Source organism: Epinephelus lanceolatus, chromosome 12 (assembly GCF_041903045.1).
Source record: "Epinephelus lanceolatus isolate andai-2023 chromosome 12, ASM4190304v1, whole genome shotgun sequence".
Taxonomy (NCBI): domain Eukaryota; kingdom Metazoa; phylum Chordata; class Actinopteri; order Perciformes; family Serranidae; genus Epinephelus; species Epinephelus lanceolatus.
In genome coordinates this window covers 20,864,056-20,887,867 of record NC_135745.1, presented here as the reverse complement: position 1 = coordinate 20,887,867, position 23,812 = coordinate 20,864,056, and the positions used below count along the sequence as shown (strand labels likewise).

At 41.7% G+C, this 23,812-nt stretch overlaps 1 protein-coding gene across 1 annotated transcript in view; it reads left to right on the top strand.

The window, feature by feature from the left end:
• Positions 1 to 5,229: 5,229 nt before the first annotated feature.
• LOC117272143 (collectin-12-like) overlaps positions 5,230 to 23,812 on the top strand; it is a 66,269-nt gene continuing 47,686 nt past the window's right edge. Inside the window, exons 1-2 of the mRNA XM_033650897.2 lie at positions 5,230 to 5,370; positions 10,991 to 11,041. Of these exons, the coding sequence (XP_033506788.2) occupies positions 5,364 to 5,370; positions 10,991 to 11,041 (58 nt within the window). The 5' untranslated portion in view covers positions 5,230 to 5,363. The remainder of the gene's footprint in view (positions 5,371 to 10,990; positions 11,042 to 23,812) is intronic.

Genomic DNA, 23,812 nt, shown 5'->3' with positions numbered 1-23,812 from the left:
TGATGTCAGTGTCCGTTAATCTAGCATCCAACATGCTGTCAGAGAGGTTTGCTTTGCATAAGAGGCTGCTTAGTCATGTTAGGCACACTGTAGGCTGTTGTTCACATATAGTAAAAAATATATATTAATTTGATATGTAAACACACACACACACACACACCGGACACTTCATTAGGTGCATCTATTCACTGTGATTGAATACAGCAGCTCGCCAAGAATTCTACCTTTACAAAGTTTTGATTAATTCATAAGTCTGTGTTATTATTGAGATCATAGTGTGTACTGGAGTGCATTATGTTTATAAAGATATGTCTAAAATTCTGACAATTCAAATCTGACTATTCAACACCACTGCAAACAACAACTTAGGTAATACACCTCCAGTTAAATAAAAACCTCTCTTACAGGGTCAGTAAAAACTGGACATTATTATCTTTGTAAAGGCAGAATTTACTGCAGAGCAGCTTGATCACATTAGATTATACAAGTGTACCTAATAAAGTTGCTCTCAGTTTGTCATGTTGTCTTTCATATGAAGTGCAGAGAAGTATTTCTTGTGTAACACAGTCACTATTTCTGCCAAAAATATTTCAGTTGAAGCTCCAGTGTGTGTGATGTAGGAGGATATACTGGCAGAATAAAAAGCCCAATAGTAACAATGCTGTAAATGTCCGTGTTTGGATGTTTTATATAAAATTTTCCACTGATTCTCATAAATGGTTATTATTAGAAAGAGAAGACCACTCCCCATATAATACAGGAGCTATTTTCTTATCTCCTTCCAGACCTTCCAAACCTAAATTCAACAGTCATGAAATAATATATGCATCAATTCACATCTGGAAGCTGTTAAACAAGCATGTTAAACTAAGTTCTTTCACTCTCTCAATGCCAGTTTATGTCACCTTTAAATTTGGGAGAATGCTGGAATACATAAAATGCTTTAACTAGAAATAGAGTATGATATAATAAGTGTGGGGGTTTTTTTGTAGTGTAAAATCGCCTGAAAAAGAATCATTGTGTTTTAGTTACCTTAGAATGAGCCATTTATATCTACATAGGGAGCAGGTCCTCGTCTACAGAGATCACCATGTTGCACCACCCTGTTTCTACAGTTGCCTAGAATGGACAAACCAAACACTGGCTCTAGATAGGGCTATTAGAGTATTTGTGTTGCCCACCATTTGCAGACAAAAGCTTTGTGAAACTGCTTTATTCTTTTCTGCTATTCAAATGACCTGGGCCATTTGTTTTGGAAAGGTAGAGACCTCTGCAGATCATTCAGCTTTTGGAAAACCTCCTTAACATCTGGATCTTAAGTTATCAGAGAGGAAAGGTGAGCACACATTAGCAGGTGCTGGGCTAGCGGCCCATCTCCAACATGCTAAACAGCATTAGAGAAACACTGATTTATAACATGAAACTTCTCTATTCAGCGTTTTTACTGGTTTTAATCACCTGGTCTGTTTGTTTTGGAGAAAAAGAGACCTCTGCAAATAATTCAGCTCCCAGTAAAAAATCCCCTGAACAATGAACACTGAGGGAATTCTAACCTGGAGAAGTTCCAGCTGGTTGCAATCTGCAATCCTCACCACTAGATGCCACTAAATCCCCCTAAATCTTATGCACTGGACCTTTAAAGATAAATGAAAGACTCATCTTTTTTTAAGAAAAAGAATCTTGTGCAAATATTGATTAAACATGATAAAGCAACTGTTTTCTTTGTGCCAAAACATTTTGGAAATGTCCATAGTACACACAAATAGGTAAAGATAAACACAACTTATTAGGGCTGCATAGTATATTGTTTTATTATCATCTTGTCAATGTCAGACTGTGATGCTGCACTCAGGGACTTTTTGAGTTCATATCAGGTGAAAAATGCAATTTAAAATGTAACTATCAGTCTTTTTTATTGGTGCATTTTGTGTTCGGTACAACATTAAATTTGTTAAACAAAAAACAATGTTGGAATTAATGTTCTTGTGAGTATTATTGTTATTGCAGTATTAAACAATGTTACGGCATATTTTCTTCATATTGTGCAGCCCCAGCCCTGATTTTGCAGTGATTGGTAACGTCTGTCTCTCATGTATAAATTACCAGCAGTTATTCTTAGACTTATACCCAGATGTGAATCCAGAGTATTTTTAGTAAAAGGAAACATCTCTCTCAGCAGGAAGCTGTTTAGCATTTCCACCCCTGGAATGTGAGGGACTTTGGGGTGAAAGGGTTCCTCTGTCCCCGTCTCTTCACTGGTGCCCCATCTACCTTAAAAAAATGTGCCCTCTTTGCATGCTGTGACCCAGAAAATAGGGTCCTCACTGGATAATAATCAAAACCAGCCTGCGCTTTAGCTCAGTCTGCAGCCTCGCTGACACCTTCAGCACCTGGTTCCGATAACGCTGCAGGGAGAAACGTTCTTCCCATGTTCTCCTGCGGGTTGACCTTAACGTAAAACAGTTGACAATAAAACGTCTGAGTCTTCGTTTGTGCAATCACAGAGGAAGAAAGGTAAATTGCAAAAATGTTAAGTTGGACTTTAAGAGCTGATGCAGGAGAAATTGACTTTTTGTTGGTCTGATGTCTTCATATATGCACTGTTAGGTTTTTAGAGATGTCAATAAACTTAAAGGTGAAGATAACCGGCTCACGATGTGGTCTTGTGTTAAGTTTTGTGTGAGTGCTGAGCTGAAGACATAAACAGGTGCAGGGGATAAACTGCTTTACAGAGACCTGAGGTATAATGGATGAAACAAGTTAACAAGTGGGAACCAACAGATAGACAGCTGTGGTGAGTTTTGTTTGAAGGAGCAGGATAGGTGTAAATTACATCTCATTGTAGCTTGTTCAACTAAAATGCTCAAAGGGGAATGTGCAGCACATATTTCCTCAGTGATACAATAATGAGCATGCAACAAGTGGGAGAGAGACAGAAACTAATATTAAGAAGAGTAACAGTTATTGGATATGTTTGCCTTTCAGCAAACGTCATGGTTAACTAACAGCAAATGTTAGAAATAAATATACTTTGGACTGGATGGTTCCTACATGAAGCTGATCACAACAAGGTCTGTGGATTATCTTGAGAAACCGGGTCATGATTTCTGGAAAGAGACATTGTTGTTGAGTTTTTTAAAATGTATTTTTGCTGCTTTGAGCACCACAAACCTAGGGCCATCTAGTTCTATTATATTTAAGAGATGGCAGACATCTCTACGCCTGATATCTCCAACTCTTGGTTACTCACGGCAAAACAATCTAGACTGATAAATATCCCTACAGGTAAGAGGAGGAAATTTGTATTTCTGATTCAGGGTGAACTGTCCCTTTAATAGTGTGTTTCAGCACATTTTTGGTTTTAATTATCCCCCACAATTTTCTGTTTTGCTTTTCTTTTGTGTTTTCACAAAAGCTGTTTTCAGTAAAAAAAAAAAAAAAAAAAAGCTCTGATAAACCCACAGTGTGCCTGCTCAAACAGCAGACAGACATGGTTAGAGACACAATCGAGCATTTAGCAGCTCAAGAGCCAAATGTTTCCCTCAGGAGCTGGTAGAAAAAACAAAACACAGCTAAAAGATAGTGAGTATTAGACTTATATTAATCAAGGAGCCAGAAACACAACCCCAAATAAATGATGATGCTTCTCTCTGTCTAGTGGATGTGTAAATAGGCAACTGACACATTCCTCATATCAGCTTCACAGCTTGTTGCTGCCTCCATGTGGCAAAACACAATAATTAACATAAACCTGATGCGCAGGCTGGAAGAGTTTGTCCACTTTTGGAATTAACTGCATATTTATGTTTTTAGATTGTCTTATATTTTAAAGGCAAAGCTAAATTAGGCATATTTCCATCATAAAAGTAGCCATCTTTGTAAGAGAGTGTAACTACATTTCACTCACAGTCTTTTCTAAAGTGGGATCTATAGTTCTGTGTCCAATCGACGCCATACCCGACGCCATAGCTGGACTTGCACCTCCCCAGAAATGTTACTATACATTGTGGTGACGCAGACCTCCTATCTATTTTTGTAAGCTGAAACCATTTCCCTCAATGGAAACAAAGCTTTTATTTACTTTCATTTTACAGATAAGAAACAATAAATTGTTAAGAATCAGAATCAGACAAATAAAGACAATAAAGCCTCCACAAAAATAGCATTTCAAGACTTGTGTGTGATTTATCCTGGCTTCATATGAGTAAAGAAAATCTCCACTCATTGCTAGGCTAATTCATACAATGTTAAATGCCATAGGCTTGTGCTAAAAACATTAGCATGTTGCATTTGTTTGGAAAACGTGTTTAGTATAAGACAGTTGTTTTGTTGGTGAACCTTGTGAGCTGCAATGGAGCCGAATTTTGTACTGTAACCTTTGTTAGATGTTGCTGTTGTTCCTGGTTTCATATGAGTAGAGGAAAAGTCTGCTAGTCCTAGGTTAATTTATAGCTACAATGTAAAATGCCATAGGCTTGTGCTAAGAACATTAGCATGTTGTATTTTTGGGGAAAATGTGTCCAGCAAAAGACAAGTGCTTTGTCTGTGAATGCTGAGAGTTATAGTGAAGCCGATTAGTGTACTTGTGTTTGAAACTGTCTCTATTAAGCCATGTTTAATGTGGACAGGACTGCTTTTATTTTGACATCCACAATCACAAATGTTGCACAAGAAGCAGGAACATGTTCTTAGTTACACCTGTTAATGGTTGATTTGTCATGCAATGCTTTATACAAGTCCAAAATGTGTTATCCGATACTGTCACTGGTGCTTATTCAGCGGAATTGTGCGCAATATAAAAAAGAATGAACACACACACACACACACACACACACACACACATAGAGTAATCAGTGCAGACGGTGCTCACAGATGTGGGAACACGTGGTTTCTCCGAGCAGCCCTACAGGCGCACCACTTCCTCTCACGTTTAGATTCCTTCACTTTCTGAGTGTCTCCGGTTACTGCTGCCTCTGCGGGTACCACCACAGTGCTAGGCTGGACAAGGATACACCCTCACCTCAGCATCTCTCCAAACTGCCACATAAATAAGAAGACTTTTTCCCTCTCTTGCTTTTGTAACTGCTACTTGCAGAAAAAGTTCACTCCTCTCTCTGCTGCAGCATCTGAGGTGCGCCACTGAAGTTACCTGCGCTGCAGGAGATCATCCCCCAGTGTGTGAGGAGCCACCGATGGAGCTTTGACTTCTTATTCCTGCAGACTCAAACTAACAGAGGATACTGGGATACTCACAGATCCAAGCTGCTGCGCGCTCAAAAGGAGCTTTTGGGCAAATGCCATTGCGATGCTGTGGATGTGACTTCAGACAACAGCTTCACTACGGTACAGTCCTGTAAAGCACAATGAAAGGTAGGCTCATTCACAGACATGAGAACCCAAATTAACTCAAGCACACGCGGCAGTTTCATTGATGGTCTATTTTCTGCTCGTGCAGCATTCCTCACGCACTTTCTTTGTCACTTTTGTGCCTGTTTCTCTCAGTCCGAGACGTGAGGAATGCGTGGGCTACAACTTGCGTCTGACATCTGGTTTAAATTAAGGGACTCTGCTTGGGATTGTTTTGCATCTGGCTGCTGCTGCACATCAAACACTAACTACACCAACACAGCTATTCACTGCAGAGCCAAAACAACCTGATGAAAACAACTCTTTACTTGCTGACTGTCAGGAATACTGGGACATTATTTGGGCTTACTTTTTATTTTCATGTTGTGCTTAAAGACTTTTACGCAACAGATCAAAAGTTAGTTTTGGCAAATAGAAATAAAAAGCAGCGGAGGAAACACTGAGTCAGGCTGGTCCCCCGTGCATGAACAGCTTTATTGTGGTACAATTCCACGCGCGCACACACGCGCTCACCCCCGGCTATTAATCCAATGACTTGCTGCCTTTCAACACATTACATGGAATATAGAACCGACTCCAAAGTGCATGAGTCATGGTGGTCAGCGGGTAACAAGTCATGAATTTAAATAAACGTTTATTTTAAGTGTGCCCAGATTCCCACGTGGGGACCTGATGTTTTGGTGCATGTCACTCTCACCTACTCACAAAGGCACGCTCTGGTCCATTATCACATTGTATAAACACTACAGGACTCCTGCCACCTTGTGGTCCATCTTAGAAAACAAAGCTCTGCATTGTGTGCATGGATATGACCTGCTCTCTGGTCTCACAGTAAATCTGTGATGTGAAGGGCATGGTGACCACTTCCTGTTGCTACTGTAATTGCAGTGAGAGGTAATGGGACTTTACATAAACACCATTATGTTTTTGTTTTTAGAGGACTGCAGTTGGGGGTTTTAGTTGTTTATCCTAGATTTTTTTCCTAAAGTTTCCTTTTTCCAGTTCTTTGTTTAACAAGACTCAGGCAGCGCTGAAGACATCTTTAGGCTACATATGTGCAAGTGGGCAGGTATACTGTGAGACCAGCATGCGTCACATATCGACTTTGGTCATGGACCTTCCATGTCCAGGTACGACGTGAAAGGTACCCTGGATGTGTTGGTTGTTGATGTTCTGGGATGCAGTTTCAATTTCTGCCTGTAACATGCATTGTCTTCTTTCAAAATACACTTCTGTTTTCACAGGAAATTTACCGTTTATGTACAGTCGCTTTCAAAATACACGCACTACGTCAGTACAACTACACAAAGTGTTGTTTTTTGGCTTCAACAACTAACGAACGTGGTTAGGTTTAGGAAAAAGGAACAGGCTTCAGCTTTATAATCTTATGGGACCGGGATGAAAGTCTGTGTTTGTTGGACCCATTCACCACCACTCCCACCCACCCTAGTCGGCCTTTCGACACCTTAACTTTCATTGTTGTCCTGCCGCTTTTCCCCCTGGTGCTGCCGAGCGCCGTTAAACTATAACGGCGACAGGCCGTGTATCATGCCGACATTGAAGGACAGCTTTTTCGTCACTGTCTGACACCTTAAGTCACTGACCAAGCACCTGATTTCGATGACTTTGGAGTGAGAAAGGGCTTAGACAGGCAGCAGGGACCATGCTGTCATTATAATATGTTTGCTTGATTGCTGTTGAGCTTGAATTTTAATTTTTGATGTAACTTCCTCCAGGGCTGAAAAATGATGCAAACACAGACATGCCAAAAACTGCAATTCCTCTAATGGCCACTCGAGGCTGGCTCCAGAAGTGAATCAGTTCTCATAGACCCTCATGTTAAAATACCCAACTTTACAGCAGAAATAAACATGTTTACAGCCTGGTACAAAAATGGTTTTGGTCGGTCGCTATAGCTCAATTTAAAATTTTTATGTAACTCACCTGTTTACTTTTTATCAAGGCATAAATTATGTATTGATTAAGGCCGTGGGTTCTTGATTGACAGTGTCCTCTGGCTCTCCATCAGATCTACCCCTTGCTCCTTCACAGCTCCACCCACTTGTCCAAATATGGTCACTTCTGGCTCCAAAAATCCAAGTTGGGGATGACCAAAAAAGCCAAACTCAAGGCCCTTGAAACTGCAGTTTGTAAAACAAAAAAAAAAGCATTTGACAGCATTATGGCAAAGATCCTACAGAGAAATGAAACATTTTTCTTTACCTTTTACTTTATCCAAACAGTTTGTTAGCGTGTGTAACCAAGTATTGCTCAGTAGAAGTCTTGTTCTGAAACCCTCACTTATGTCACCTCTCGCAAGACTTCAGAACAAAACTTCTCCTTGAGCAAGACTTGGTCACAATAACAAACAGACCAGTGAAAGGTACAGAAAAATGTTTAACTTCTCTGTAGGGCCTTTGCCGTAATGCTGTTGGACACTTCTAATGTCAGTCTGATCCTGTCAGTGGCAAAAAAACAAGCAGTAGTGGAAGTAGTACATTGAGAATGAGCAATTGCTCGTAGGGATTACATTGTTGTCTCTATTAGTTACTTAGACAGAAAACATGGGAAAGTATATGTAAGTTTCCATTTGGATCTGAGCTAAAGTTGGTCAGAAACTGAGAGTTCTAGATATTATTGTTTCAACAGCATTTTTCTGACTGTATTTGAGTGTTAAACGGGTGCTAACTTTATGCTGAAATAAAGTCATTAAAATGGTGTTTAATCAAGAGTCACATGTAACCAAGATATCTAAAAAATGTTCATTTATAGCACAGTTTTAATCATGATACATCTGTTGACCTGCAGAATCACCAAATCAGTGCTCACTCGGATCTGTTCCCATGATGTTGAGCAATACTCTTTAAATATCATGGCCTCATGCAGCAGTGTTCATCTCAAAATCCAAATTGTGCTGAGTTTGACTCATATTTTTAAATCCGCTCAGTTTTCAACCCCCTGAGCAAAATGTGATGAGCTCAATTTCCCCGAATAGCTTTTGAAAAGCCAAGCACACTTACGGTAACATTACCAATGTAATGGGACACAATCATGTTGCTTGGGAACACAAACAGGACACAGAGTATTGGGGGTATTGTGAAAGGCAAATTCCTCAAGTAAGATGTGGTTTCAGATTATTTACAACTGTTTGGATTGTTCTTGTCACCTCTTAACTCGCTCTGCTATCCGTCACGGGATGTCTGCTAAAAAAGTCACAGTGATTTCTTGCAGGTTTAAGCCCGAGGAGCAGCCGTTTCTGAACATTCCTATATGTTGAACTCAGGAACAGACATGCAGTACAACATGAAAAAGACAGTCAGCTTTCTTCATTCACCTGTAGCTACTTCTCTGAGGGACAGCCGTAGCTCTCATATCGCCACACCTCACTGCTTTTGGCATTCTAGATCAAGACATTTGTTTTTCTGAAGATATTTCGGCCATGTGGTGTTTCTTTATTTTCTCTGGCCATGGATGATGGCACAGGAAAAAAGCTTTGAAGTTGGCAGAGTACTTTCCCACAGGCGTAAGAGCTGCTTGAAAGGAGGCGACACTTGGGGCCTGTAAGGTCATGGGAGATGGGAGTAATCCCACAAAGTGAAAGAAAAAGACGGTGTATTTGAAAGAGCTGAGCTAATCTGAGCGAGACAGGGTGTACTTTTGTGTTCAATATTAATAACTGCACAAAGAATGGCTTCAGTGAACTGAAACACAGGGATGGAACGAGTTCTGTACCATTAGGATATTGAAACAGAAGAGACTATTGTGGTTGAAAGTGATTGTGAAAGTTCGATCTTGACCTGACAGCAAAAATACATCACCCCAAAATGAAAACACATATTTTTCCTATTACTTGTGGTGCTATTTAAATCTACAATTTTTTTGTGTGAGTTGCAGAGTGTTGGAGATATCGGCCACAGGGATGTCTGCCTTCTTTCAAATATAATGGAGCTAGATGGCACTGGGCTTAAAATACATCTGAAAAACTCAACAGCAATGTCTCTTTCCAGTAATCTAGGAACTACTTCCTTTCTACCAGACCACATCTGCCAACCATATCACCACGCAGAAGGAAACATGCATCTTCCGCTAGCTCACCTAGCACCAGTGAACTAGCTAACGTGTGGCTCAGCTGAGAATGACATCTTGTGCTGTCACAAGCACGAGCCTCTCGTCCATGAGTAGATGCACGCTTCCATCTGCGCAGTGACACAGTTGGCGGTAGGGCTGGGCGATATAACCACTATATACAATATATCAATATATTTTCATGGAGGATATGAATTTAGACAACGTCATTTATATCAATATAGGGTCAAGTTGCGTACATAACACACACCAGTGTTTGTGTCTCGTCTCCACACAGCTCTACCCCACTCATTCACTCACAAGTTTTCCAGCAACACTCAAAGAGACACAGAGCTGCTCCTCTGTTTAATCTGTCTATTAATTAGTCTACAGCGCAAAATCGGTCTATATGTTGCACATGCTAAATCAGTCTGTGAGATGAATGAAATTACCGCAGCACACATGAGGTACAGCGCTGTGCTGCTAGTTTGTGTGTGAGGTGCATCATAGCCTGTTGCTGTTCTTCTTGGTAGTCTTGGTGGGCAATGGGGGGCATGAGCAAGGAACAAACGTGTCGCTCAGCTTGTGACGTAAACAGTGACATGGGAGGGAAGTTGCGGCTGGTCAGTCCTTCAGCGATTCTCTCGTAAGTCAGCCCGTTCTTCACCGTTCCCATCATCTGATGATTAATGGCCTCTTCATTTGCGAGGGCAAGGAGGGCGCGCAATTCCTTGTCTCCTCAGGTGCTCATCTTTACAGTGTCTGTCAGGTTTGCGTTTCCCTCTTGCTACTAGCTGCTCGCTAATCCCTGCTATCAGCTGTTTCCTGTTTATCTACCGCCAGTGGGTTGCACGTGCGGCGTCATCAACAGCTCCTCCCACAAGTCATCAACAGCCCCTCCCGTTGCGGAAGGCCGCCTTGGTCTGTTTAAACTAAAGGGGTTCCGCCAATATGACTACCCTTCGAGGCGGATAATTGGGCACCTCGGATCAACTCGCCAATCCGGCTCTGTGTGTCTAAACTCTCGCAGTTTCCGGCAAAACGGCCCAACATTCACGGAAAATCTGACAATGTAAAAGGGGCTAGTGGCATGATGCAGGCAACAGAGCTGTTTAAAAAAAATGCAGCGACAACACAGAGGTTTCATATACAAGACATATATAACGCGGATAACTCGGCCTCTGTTGATACTCTGTGCGTAAATAAGATTAATAGCCTAAATAAATAAAACGATTTAAATAATTTCCCAGCACTAGATTCATGTGACAGGTCACGAAAAACAACTTTTTACAACTTTTTTCACTTGAGTTTTAAACAGCATTTCACAATCCTCATTGGCAGAAAAAGTTTGCTGAGGTTGCAGAACACTGAGCAAACTATCTACTAAAGAAGACTGTGAAAGCTCTGGAAAAAAGCTTGTTAGTGGACCTTGACTTCAGATTTTTTTTTTTTTTTTTTTGTTCAAGAATTTAAAGATTTAGATGTGTACATGTAATAACATGAGGTAGTGCCCCAGTCTCTGATTTTTAACCCCTTTATTTCTGTATTCTCCCTCTAGACGACTTTGCTGATGAGGAGGAGGTGCAGTCCTTTGGTTATAAGAGGTTCGGTGAGTATCAAGTGACTCCTTGACTTCCAGCTGTGAACTTAAAGGACCACCTTCACTGGTTCATATCCCTTCTGGCACATCAGTGATGTCAGTCCTCCAAATGATTGCATAAATGATATTTCCTCTAAATACAGTATTGTGCTTGGCTGTAATCCACCTACAATAATCCACAAGGTTAAAAGGAGGCCACACCTCATTTCCCAGAAACAAACTTATTTTTGGCTGCTGCTTTCATTTTTATTTCTCTGGTATAACAGCAGTGGGGTACAGTGGAACGGGAAACCACGGCATCCTGGGTGTTCCTGACCAGACGACTGACTTTGCAACCTTATCAGCATCTTGGTGTGCTTTTGTTTCACTCTGCACAAAACTACACACAATAACTTGGTCTGAAACCAAGAAAATCAGGCTCCAAATGGGTCTGCTGATTTCCGTTTCTTCTAATGTATCTGGGTCTCACATCCAGATTTTCCAGACAGGTTCATAATCTCACTCACTCATCAGGCAATAAAAAATTATAACCATTGACCAGATGTTGGTAACTCTTCCAGCTGTGTAGCACGTTCAAAAATGTTACATTAACACATTCCTTGAGTTCTATCGGATGTCCTGACTCAAGCCACAATCATTTCCACCAAAATATGCAAAACTTGCTCCTTTTGAAACTAGTGTGAGGTCTTTGCCTGAGATATTAAACAGGGCCTTAAACGATTGTTGGGTTTTAACATCAAAAGTTATCAACGGAAATTGATCACATGCCTCAAGGTGCCTCTGGCTGATGTATGTAGGTCAGGGTATTATTTAATTAAACATATTCAAGTTCAGTGTTGTCGAAATATTTGCATGATGGAATTATAATTAAAAGCAGACAATATCTGATCAAAGAACCAGTAAACATGATCAAGAATATGACTTAGTCTTTTGTGCTAACTTTTAATTATTTACAGTTTTCAATAGTTCTTTTTCACAGCAGACATTTTGACTCATTATAGTGGAAAATATTAGCGACTGCTCAGTTATTTTAAGTGTTCCAGTGAACCAGCATGCACAATACGAGTGCCTCCCCTGAGCAGAATGCAGTTATCATAAATGTTATTTAATACACCTGTGTTTTTCTTACTATAACATGTCAAAATGTCTGCCGTGAAAAAGGTCTTAACTCACCCCCAGCTGTAGCAACCTATGTTGCAAGCTGACATATATAATTACCGTAAAACTTAAATTAATAGCCCAGGCTATTATTTGCCTATAGGCAGGTGTCTAACCAGACAAGGCCTCTAATTGAGACAGGCCTTTATTTGTCAAAATTTGTGCTAATAAAGGGGACAGAGTGTTTAATTGGGACTAGGCTTTCAATTGACCCTTCGTTAAGCCTCTCCCTTAATCAGTCACTTTCCAATCCTACGTTAGCAACCGTGTGTAGCAACCAAGAGGTCCGTCAAGCTTTCAGCAGAAGCTAATATGCCGAAGCGGCGTGCATACCGTAACGTTACCTTCAAGTCCGACACCTGATACCCAAAAAGTGTCGAAGGTGGTGTTGAATTTTTCGCCTTCCCCAAGCCCAAGACTCAAGGAAGATATGGCTAAAACAGTGTGGAAGACCACACAAACAGCTGAATCCAGCAAAGATCAATAAAAACACCTACGTTTGTTCCAAGTTAAGATGCTAACTAATGTTAGCTAACGCTAGCTTTGTGTGCTAGCTGCTCTCCCTTTGTCTTCCCCAAGGAGGGAACATAACTCAACATTAACTTAAATTTAAACCATATATTGACTTACCCTGCTGTACAAGAACATTCTTTGTCCTTCACATCAAGTGTCAAGACGTGGGGTGCCTGACGCTTGCATTGCGACTGGTGAGCTTTTCCCTCTATTTTAATGTTCTCGTGATTTATACTCCTCCAGCAGATGATATTGTGAATGTAGCTCTCACATGCATATTGAAGACCTTTCTGTCGGCTTCTCTCTGATATCTCCGAACAGTTCTTCCAGAAATTTGATGTTATTTCCTTTGGGATATCTCTCACTGATATCGCTGAAAACTCCATATTTCTTATGCTAGGAGTGAAAGCTTGACGGACGTGGCAACAGTAATGAAGGGGACGGGGCTTAGTGAAGGGTCAGTTGAAGTTTTACGGTAGGTGGACGATGCTAAATTTGTCACTACAATTGCTCAAATTTCACTCTGTAGGAGCTGCTTTGGTAGGTAACCATATGACCAGTCATATTTATATTGGTGATGTGCCTTTAACCTAGCATTTAGGTATGCTATGAAGGAATTGTTGGTCTTGCTTTTTAAACACAACATTCAAACTTGGCCCCTCCTCCCTACACTGAAAGCTGCTGTACTATCAGAGAAATGCTACATTTTTGTAATGGAAAAAACAATGGTGGCACAGTGGTGCAGTGGTTAGCATTGTCACATCAAACATGAGGATTCCAAGTTCGAACCTGGGGTGGGGGAGCCCTTCAGAGTTTGCGTGTTCTCCCCATGTGAGTGTGGGTTTTCTCCGGTACTCCAGATTCCTCCCACAGTCCAAAGACATGCAGGTTAATTGGTGACTTTAAAGTGCCCCAAGGTCTGAATGTGTGCATGAATGATTGTCTGTCTCATTCAGCGACCTGTCCAAGGTGTACCCTGCCTCTCGCCCAATGTCAGCTGGGATAGGCTCCAGCTTTCCCACAACCCCTAACAGATTAAGCAGTTACGGAAAATGAATGAATGAATGAGAAAAAACAATACTTTAGCCAGCTAATTAAGCTAACTGCTCGCACCTACCTGTCCAACAGAAAACATCCAACAGGCTCTTCATCCTCTCCTTTAGTGCTCTCCAGCGAAGTGAAAGCCAACCACAGAGTCACTCTCATTTTGGAACAGACGTTGTTCGCTTGCCGTATCATTTCACAAAATTTGCTTTATTGCACTGTGTTTGCGATTTTCATAGCTTCTTCTTGGATGTGTGCTGCTACTACCTGGTCGCTATACTTTTGAATAAAGTCCTGACTGGGCTACACAACCAATGCCCAAATGTTGCTGCCCCATCAACAACCACAGCAAAATAAAAAAAAAACAATAACAAAATATAGGCAGAGGGCAGAATCTCTGCAGATAAATACACTGCCAAGTTACTGTTTATATGGCTCTATACTGTACATTGTTTTTGGAGGAAAATCCTGCATAGTATACCTTTGAAACATCAGGTTTGTTGGTTCAAAGTCTGGCCACTGTTAGCCAATAATCACATCTCTGCAGCCCTACAATGCTCTTCTGTGTGTCAAGGTTACCTTGAACTTGGTCTCACCAACCTACATAGACATTAATGCTGCCTGAAGACAGCTGAAAGTAGGCCTGGAGATCTAAAGCAGCAAATGTACATTTAGGCCCTCTTGATCCACCCAAGGTAGGAAAAGTTTGGTAACTTCTGAAAAGGTGCCAATAGCAAAAAACCTTTTAGTAGCTTCTGCCTTGAACTGTTTAACTCTGTATCAGCGTCTTGGTCTGTCAATCACATCATTACTGTTTATCAACACAAATACCTTTTTCATGAACTACACTGACCACTTTTATTAATTCAGTGTGTTCCACTGTTCCTAGACACAACTGTCTGCTGCTTGCAGCTGTAGTTTTCTCTCTTTAATAGCATCGCAGTGAAGAAGAATAACTTCAGTGTGATGTTTTTGTGTCTCTGTCTAAAGTTCTCCTGCTTCTGTCCCAGGGCAGAGATCAAGTTTCACCACTTCGGGTTGAAATGGTCACAGTGGTCCCTCTGGTTTAAGAGGTGTCTTAGAGTATGTGTGTCATCCAGACACTCCGCAGTCGTATGTCAGAAAGTGTGGGTGCAGAAGGAGGCCACATTGTGTGTCATCCTGCGTGCACGTCTTACTGCCTAACCCCTGAGTGTGCGTGTGTGTTTACTTGAATTTCTTTACAAGAAGTGCAGAGCTTGGATTTTCTGGCCGCAACACCAAACAGTTTTCCTAATAATATGATTCAGACAAGATTTACTGGACACATTATTTATTTATAACATCTGTAGTTTTTACTCTTGCTGCTTGACCTCTGGCTACTCAGCAGCCGTACGGGAGCAAGGGTTAAAGGAACACTCCACTAAAAATGTATCTGTTGAATATCAAATACTCACAGCCTGCAGGCCTGAAACATGTCAAAGCATTCGTAGAAACTTCTCAAATAACACTGCAACATAATATAGCTGGTGAACCATTCATGAGTCCTGTGTTCGACACGGAAGCATCTGCATTTGTTGTTTATTTCGGGGGGAATTATACTTCTTTCCTTTCATACTGAGAGTTGGATGAGACTGATACCGTGCGGGTGGTATCGATCTTCTCACTTCACTTTCAGCAGTATTTTCTAAATGTTGAACTGTTCTTTTCATGTCATCTGTCTGCGGCCTCCACACATACTTGCGTGCTGGCAGAGAAATACGTTCTGTGCTTCTCGTATGTCCTTGGTGTGGAGAGGAATGAGGTCCTTGACTCATTTTGACATCTGCTTTCCACAAGAGGTCTATTATCCCACCGAGAGTATGTCCAAACCTGAGAAGTTGCTGAGCCACTTCCCGTATCCATACTGGAAGTTTATTCAGTCCAAACCTATATACTCGGAGTGAGAGGTGGAGAGGGAGTAGGCACCATGGGCCTTCAGGGTCTGCGTGCTGTGTCAGCAATGTGCCGAGGGAAGAGGGGGGATGGAAAAAGAACGAAACCTGAAGTGAAGATGATTTCACAAAAATGTATATATTTCTATATTCTACAGCTGCTTTTTTCGTCTTGGCTTTCCTCGGTGCTGAGTGGTTGTTTGTGCTTTTATTAATATGCTTTATTTTTTCTCTGATTCAAAGGGGAAACATTTATCAACAGTTTTTATTTTCGTCTGAGGAGTTGCATTCCTTGCTCGACTTATTTTTGGGAGCACAACAGCAAGTGGTTTTAATTTACGGGGACTTTATTACCAGAAAAGAATGTTTTCAGAATGCCTGCCTGTTACTTACAACCTCCTCCAGGGCATGCATGCATGCAGTTCGTGTTCTGTCGTCCTAATGAAAGATTACGCGCTCGTGTTTTCAATAAAGAGCAGAGTGAGTCGCAGGGGGAGCAGGAGGAGGAGAGAAGAAGAAAACATTAAAGGATTACAAAGAAGTAGACGTTAACAACAGGGCAACAAAAGAGAGAAGAAGACAGATAAAACAACACAGAGCCCTGCCGGGTTGACTTGTTGATCTTATCCCAGACCTGCAGATCTGCAGGAGTGGTCTGTGACTGGTCAAAAGGATGGTGGGTCAATCCTGGATTGACCAATGACAGGCAGGCGGGAATGCATCCCAGACACAGCACAAATCACTGCGTCCCGGCATGGGGCCAGCGTAAAGTATGCCATGAGGATTTCTGCTGAGAGTGTTAGTGGAGGGGACAGGCTTAGGTCAGCTGCAGGTCAGCTGAACAAGCCCCTGCACTCAAGAGCGGCCCTTTGTTTAACACGCCACCTAATACAACTGATAATGACTCAAAGGAAGATGGTGATAAGAATAAGGCAAAGTCTGCTGCAGCATGTTAGCAGACAGTAGAGGAATGTTTTCACACAGCGGAGGCTTAGTGCAAGTCAGCATGTCTTCAACTGGGATATAACTATACATGCAGCCAAACATGAGACTAACTGATCATGAGATATAAAGAGAAAAGAGTATCTCAGAGGGAAAATGTCTTGCTGTATTTCAAAGTTTGTTTTTTCAGTCTTTTCTCACGTCTAGTTTTTAAAGAGCAGAATACCTTTTTCCCTCAGTATCCATACAAATTACATCCAGCCTTGACAATTCTGTCAGACTGCCAACATTAGGTATCAATGCAGGAAGTAATGTGCCCTTTATGAACTGAGACCAGGGCTGCATCCCAATGTCCACCCTCTGGACTTGTGGCCTGAGCTCTTGCAGACTTCAGTTGTACATAGTGTGACATATTTACTGTCATCACATAAAGTCTGCAAGGGCAGAGACTGCAAGCGGCTGATGGACAATACTCGTTGCTATAGAAACAGTAACTATTGCTGCTTGCATATTCATTTATATCCTACCAGTTGATGAACAGTGCCTACTCATTTGTTCCTGCAGATAAAAAGATGTAAATCCCATGTTTAGCCTTTTTTGTGACTGAACAAAAATATATTAATACAGCTCTATAAAACATACTGTACAGGCCACACACGTTCAAAAACAGAAATGTTTGTAATTAAGAACAGGACTATAACTCAATAAATTGGGTATTACTGACATTAGAAACCTTCTTTTGTTGTTTTTTGACTAATGTTTTTTAGCCTATTACACTGCACAGCCTGATAGGCTGCAATAATAAATTGCATTTTGATTTCCTCTACTTATATATATTTCTGTATCATGATGTGGTTTAATATTAATTTTGGCATACACAATCCAAGTAGAATTTTAATAGGCCTAACTATCCATAACTATTTTTCACGTTCATACGTTTTTAGGCAATTGAAAAAAGAAAAAAAAAACCCACACACTCATCGTGTGCTTATTTCAATGAATTGTGGGTTATTAAATCAGTGAAGTCTGCTGAAGTCTGCACTTCAAGTGGACTCTCTGGAAGTCTGCAGAAAGTTCGCCTGAGGCCCCTTGTGGACTGGTTGAATTGTGGATTCAGACAGCACTAAGCACTCCCAGACTTCCCGGGAACGCGCCTGCGAAGTCCACGAGTGTGCAAGTGCAGTGATTCAGACCAAGGGGTTATCTCTAGGTCTGAAAAGTGAAGCCAATGAAGTACCTTAAACCTGCATTCTTTCTAATGTTCAGCAGGGGGCGACTCCATTGGTTGCTAAATGATATCCAACTGTGAAGAGGTCTATGAGGAAATGATTCTACTTCTCACTTGATTTATTACCCCAATAAACATCTTCCTAATGCGTTTATGGTCTCAATCACTAGTTTTAAGTGTTCTTTAATACAGCATGATCTTCATTTAGTAAATTATGGCTCTATTTAGAGTAAAATAGATGATAAAGCAGGGTATGTTTTAGGGCATGGCTAACTTGTGATTTACAAGCTACTACCACGGCAGTGTAGTCAGGGTCTAAACCAGATTCACCCTTTTGTCCAAATATGGTCACTTCTGGCTCCAAAAAAAACAAGATGGTGACAAACTCGAGGCTTCAAAACTGTCGTCCACAAACCAATGGGTGACATCACGGTGGTTCTGTCCACTTTTTTTATACAGTCTATACTGAGACAGACAGTAATGGTGCATTCACACACACACACACACACACACACACTCTTGTCTCTTACAAGCATGCACATAATTTACTTTCACCTGCTCTGAATGGGCAGTTAGTTTCCCCCATTGCTTCCATACAGGCACACAACAAGCATATATGCTGTTTAAGTTAACTCGTAGACAATTGGGATGTTGTCGACCTACAGTACAGGCCAAAAGTTTGGACACACCTTCTCATTCAATGCGTTTTCTTTATTTTCATGACTATTTACATTGTAGATTCTCACTGAAGGCATCAAAACTATGAATGAACACATGTGGAGTTATGTACTTAACAAAAAAAAGGTGAAATAACTGAAAACATGTTTTATATTCTAGTTTCTTCAAAATAGCCACCCTTTGCTCTGATTACTGCTTTGCACACTCTTGGCATTCTCTCGATGAGCTTCAAGAGGTAGTCACCTGAAATGGTTTTCCAACAGTCTTGAAGGAGTTCCCAGAGGTGTTTAGCACTTGTTGGCCCCTTTGCCTTCACTCTGCGGTCCAGCTCACCCCAAACCATCTCGATCGGGTTCAGGTCCGGTGACTGTGGAGGCCAGGTCATCTGCCGCAGCACTCCATCACTCTCCTTCTTGGTCAAATAGCCCTTACACAGCCTGGAGGTGTGTTTGGGGTCATTGTCCTGTTGAAAAATAAATGATCGTCCAACTAAACGCAAACCGGATGGGATGGCATGTCGCTGCAGGATGCTGTGGTAGCCATGCTGGTTCAGTGTGCCTTCAATTTTGAATAAATCCCCAACAGTGTCACCAGCAAAACACCCCCACACCATCACGCCTCCTCCTCCATGCTTCACAGTGGGAACCAGGCATGTGGAATCCATCCGTTCACCTTTTCTGCATCTCACAAAGACACGGCGGTTAGAACCAAAGATCTCAAATTTGGACTCATCAGACCAAAGCACAGATTTCCACTGGTCTAATGTCCATTCCTTGTGTTTCTTGGCCCAAACAAATCTCTTCTGCTTGTTGCCTCTCCTTAGCAGTGGTTTCCTAGCAGCTATTTGACCATGAAGGCCTGATTGGCGCAGTCTCCTCTTAACAGTTGTTCTAGAGATGGGTCTGCTGCTAGAACTCTGTGTGGCATTCATCTGGTCTCTGATCTGAGCTGCTGTTAACTTGCGATTTCTGAGGCTGGTGACTCGGATGAACTTATCCTCAGAAGCAGAGGTGACTCTTGGTCTTCCTTTCCTGGGTCGGTCCTCATGTGTGCCAGTTTCGTTGTAGCGCTTGATGGTTTTTGCGACTCCACTTGGGGACACATTTAAAGTTTTTGCAATTTTCCGGACTGACTGACCTTCATTTCTTAAAGTAATGATGACCACTCGATTTTCTTTAGTTAGCTGATTGGTTCTTGCCATAATATGAATTTTAACAGTTGTCCAATAGGGCTGTCGGCTGTGTATTAACCTGACTTCTGCACAACACAACTGATGGGCCCAACCCCATTGATAAAGCAAGAAATTCCACTAATTAACCCTGATAAGGCACACCTGTGAAGTGGAAACCATTTCAGGTGACTACCTCTTGAAGCTCATGGAGAGAATGCCAAGAGTGTGCAAAGCAGTAATCAGAGCAAAGGGTGGCTATTTTGAAGAAACTAGAATGTAAAACATGTTTTCAGTTATTTCACCTTTTTTTGTTAAGTACATAACTCCACATGTGTTCATTCATAGTTTTGATGCCTTCAGTGAGAATCTACAATGTAAATAGTCATGAAAATAAAGAAAACGCATTGAATGAGAAGGTGTGTCCAAACTTTTGGCCTGTACTGTATATCAATCAATCAATCAATTTTATTTATAAAGCCCAATATCACAAATCAGAATTTGCCTCACAGGGCTTTACAGCATACGACATCCCTCTGTCCTTTGGACCCTCACAGCGGATAAGGAAAAACTCCCCAAAAAAACCCCTATACAATTATATTTTCTACATTTTGCTCTAAGAACTTTTTGCAGTTGAGAGTGGAGTAATAAGGATATGTTTCAGGTTCACAAGAGAATTAAAATGGTTTTGGTTGCAGCCAAATTGTTGGTCCCACGAGTCAAAGGACATCCTCATTAAGTTAAACCTTTGTTGACATCCTCGTGTCTCACAACAAAATGCATTTCGAGTCTTACAGTATTAGTAGTAAATTGCCTTAATTTACAATAAGTTGCATCCTGTTGTCTCTCTAGTGTTTGAGTCCGTATGTGTTTTCACACACTGTATACGTGTGACTGGATACAAACAAACTCTGCAGTCACATGACACATTGTTTGGGTTAAACATGAGCATGTTACAGTCCTGGAGGATTATTAATGTGCACCTCCTCCTGTACTGCCTTAATATGCACATTCAGCACATCCAGTGCATCAAAACATTGTTTTCTAGTTGGAGCCGTGCCTCGTTTTCAAACTGTATGGTTTGCCTAAAAGTGGCACATTTATATTTTAAGTGTACTCTGCTTCTACGTTTTGTTTGCTTACTGGATTTTTCCCACATGGAAATTTTGACCAATCAAGAATAGCTCTTTGGCGCAAGGCATTTGATCTGGTCCGCTTGTAAATGCTGCCGTGAGAACACGAACCAACTCTAGGCAATTATGCAACTTTGTAACAAAATTAGTCCCTGATTCAGACCAAAGCAAGACAACTCTAGGTCTGAAAGCATACAGGAGGCCAGACTGTTGAAGACCAACAATTGCTGTTGGGTTGTTTTTAACCCTAACCATAATTTTAGTCACCTAACCTCAACCACACCAGCTCTATCATAACCATATCTTATCTTTACCCTAGTATCTGTCCCTGAGCGAACCCCCTGGCAGCATTTGAATTAACATAAACAGAGAATAACAGTCACATAAATCTAAACACAAGAAGCACCTAGGAATGTAGAGGAAGTTATATTTGCAGCTTGGACACACTTATCATTGGTGTATGCAGATAGTAAGAGTGCCAAATTGTTAATAAGATCTGTCTGGTATCAGATGACATTTTCATATATGGATGACATATGGGTCAGCGTGAATTACTGCATGGTTCCATTTGTTATCAAGCTGGGAGATCGAAATGAGCTCCAGCTGCCTTGACTTCCATCTTATCTTTATAGCATGGACTTATTAGACACACACAGTACAGACATTCCTATACAGACATTAGAAAATGAGCTCCTATTAACTCAGTTTGTCAATGAAAAAAGATCTCCGATATGAAACATGACAGTTCTGGAGTTGCAGTGGAGCTTCTGTCAGTAAGTGGTTTTATATATACCCATAGTTTTTTGACCAAAATCAGCCTAACCACCTCATCAAACTTCCTCACACTATGCTAAGTGTCCCTCAGGGATACGTTGGCTAGTGGTAACGACATGGCTGCAACCAACTGTCATCTTAGACTGTGTCTTTTTTCACATAATGGATGTTTGTTGAGCTCTTCTTTCACAGCAGGTTTGGCTCACTCACAAGAATAACACACACAAGTACTGCAAGTGTCTGACTCCATTTTCTATCAACAAGTCTCAGATAGGCTGAAGAGGTTTTGCATATGGCTCAGCTTCAGGGTTACACTTAATGGAGGTCTTTTGGCTCCAGAGAGAGCCAACATCAACCTCTGCTTCCTCTCTTTAAAAAACTGCAGAAAGCTAGAGTGAAAAATGTCTATTTTCTTTGTTCTGCTGTGAGTCTCAGTGCTGCTCACTATCTCAGACCTGCCTGCGTTTGTTGCTCTGGCTGTGATTACATTGGCCCCGCACCAGCGCACCGCTCTCCTTGTTTATGCTTTTGTACTTGTATTTTTGGAGATGCTGAGAAATATGCATGTTGTGCAAAGAAGTGAGCCATGCAGAGTTTTTCCGTTGACTCAGTTCTCAAGTGTTTCAGATGATCGTTTCAAGTCAGGCATGTGTTTGTGTATTCACATCTGTACATCTGCTGCAAAGGAAAATGTCAGAACCACTCGGCCTGCCTGAACTTATTTACAGCAGCTTTCATGTTTGCCGGATTAAGTGCTCAGTGTTAAGTAGTACAATAGTTATGTGTTGGTTCACCCACATTACCCAAAAACTAATTTTCTCACTTATTTCTGTAGCGTCTAGTCATGTCTTTGTGTTATTTGGCCATATTTTAAGATTCCTGACACTACACTCCAGTGTGGGTGGATAAAACTAAGCATAACATTAGTCCAGGCAGGACACAATGTCAAGCTCAGCTCACATCCCAGCTACATCAGCTGATCTCAAACAATCAATCAACTGATGGAGCAGCTGATTGATGGAAGGGAGTCAGCTGATAGATCACATGATTCCTTTCTATGCAACCAATTGGTGCATCTCAATTAGTGCGCCCTATTCAAACAGCTCCATGTAGGCGTATTGAAGGGCAGGGAGGTGTGCTCTCTCTGCCTCAGGCTTTCCTTGTTTGCAAGTGGAAGGGCAAAGAGGTGTGTTTTCTCCGCCTTAAGGCTTTCCATGTAAGGGCGTTGAAGAGCAGAGAGGTGTGCTCTCTCCGCCATAGGCTTTCCACGTAGGCGCGTGGAAGGGCAGAAAAGGTGTGGTCACTTTGCCCTATGCTTTCCACGTAGGCCGTGGAAGAGGCTTTCTGTGTCGGCCCGAGTAACGGCAGAGAGGCCCAAGAACAGAGCCATACCGGCAAAATTAATATTGACTAAATTGGTCCTGACTGAAATGTAATTTATGGAGCTTAAAGCATTAAGCAGTTTTTTTTTGTTTACAAAACACATCAGCATCATGTCTTTCCAGGAACAGTGTCCTAGTTGAGCATGATGTCAGGAGGGCTTTCAAGCACATGAACACTGGCAAAGCAGTGGGGCCAGATGGTATCGGTGGGTGGGTCTTCAAACTATCTTCCGACCATCTTGCGCCACTGTTTATAAAAATAATTCAAGCTGGGCCTGGCTCAGTTTGTCATACCCACATGCTTCAAGAAGACCACCAAATTCTTGTGGCCAAGAAAACACAACCAACCAGCCTGCCTGAATGACTACTGCCCAGTGGCCCTCACCTCTGTAGTGATGAGGTGCTTTGAACGGCTGGTTAAGGATTACATCCTCTCGTCACTTACCAGCACACTGGACCCACTACAGTTTGCTTACCATTCCAGATAGCACACATCCTCCACAACCCCCTATCTATCCTGGAAAAGAAAGAAAGCTGTGTAAGATTGTTGTTCATTGACTACAATTCAGCATTCAACACCAGGCTCCTCCAGGAGCCTCCAGGCTGGTCACAAAGCTCAAGTAGGCCTACCTGGGATCAAACCACGCACTGCGCATGTGGATCCTTGACTTCCTGACAGGCAGACACCAGATGATGAGAGTGGGCAGACACACCTCTTCCACCCTCATCCTTAACAGCGGAGCACGCTAGGGCTGTATTTTGAGTCCCCTGCTGTACTCCCTGCACACACACGACTGTGTGGCCACTTCCGACTCCATCACATGGATGGATTACTGAATGGGCCGAT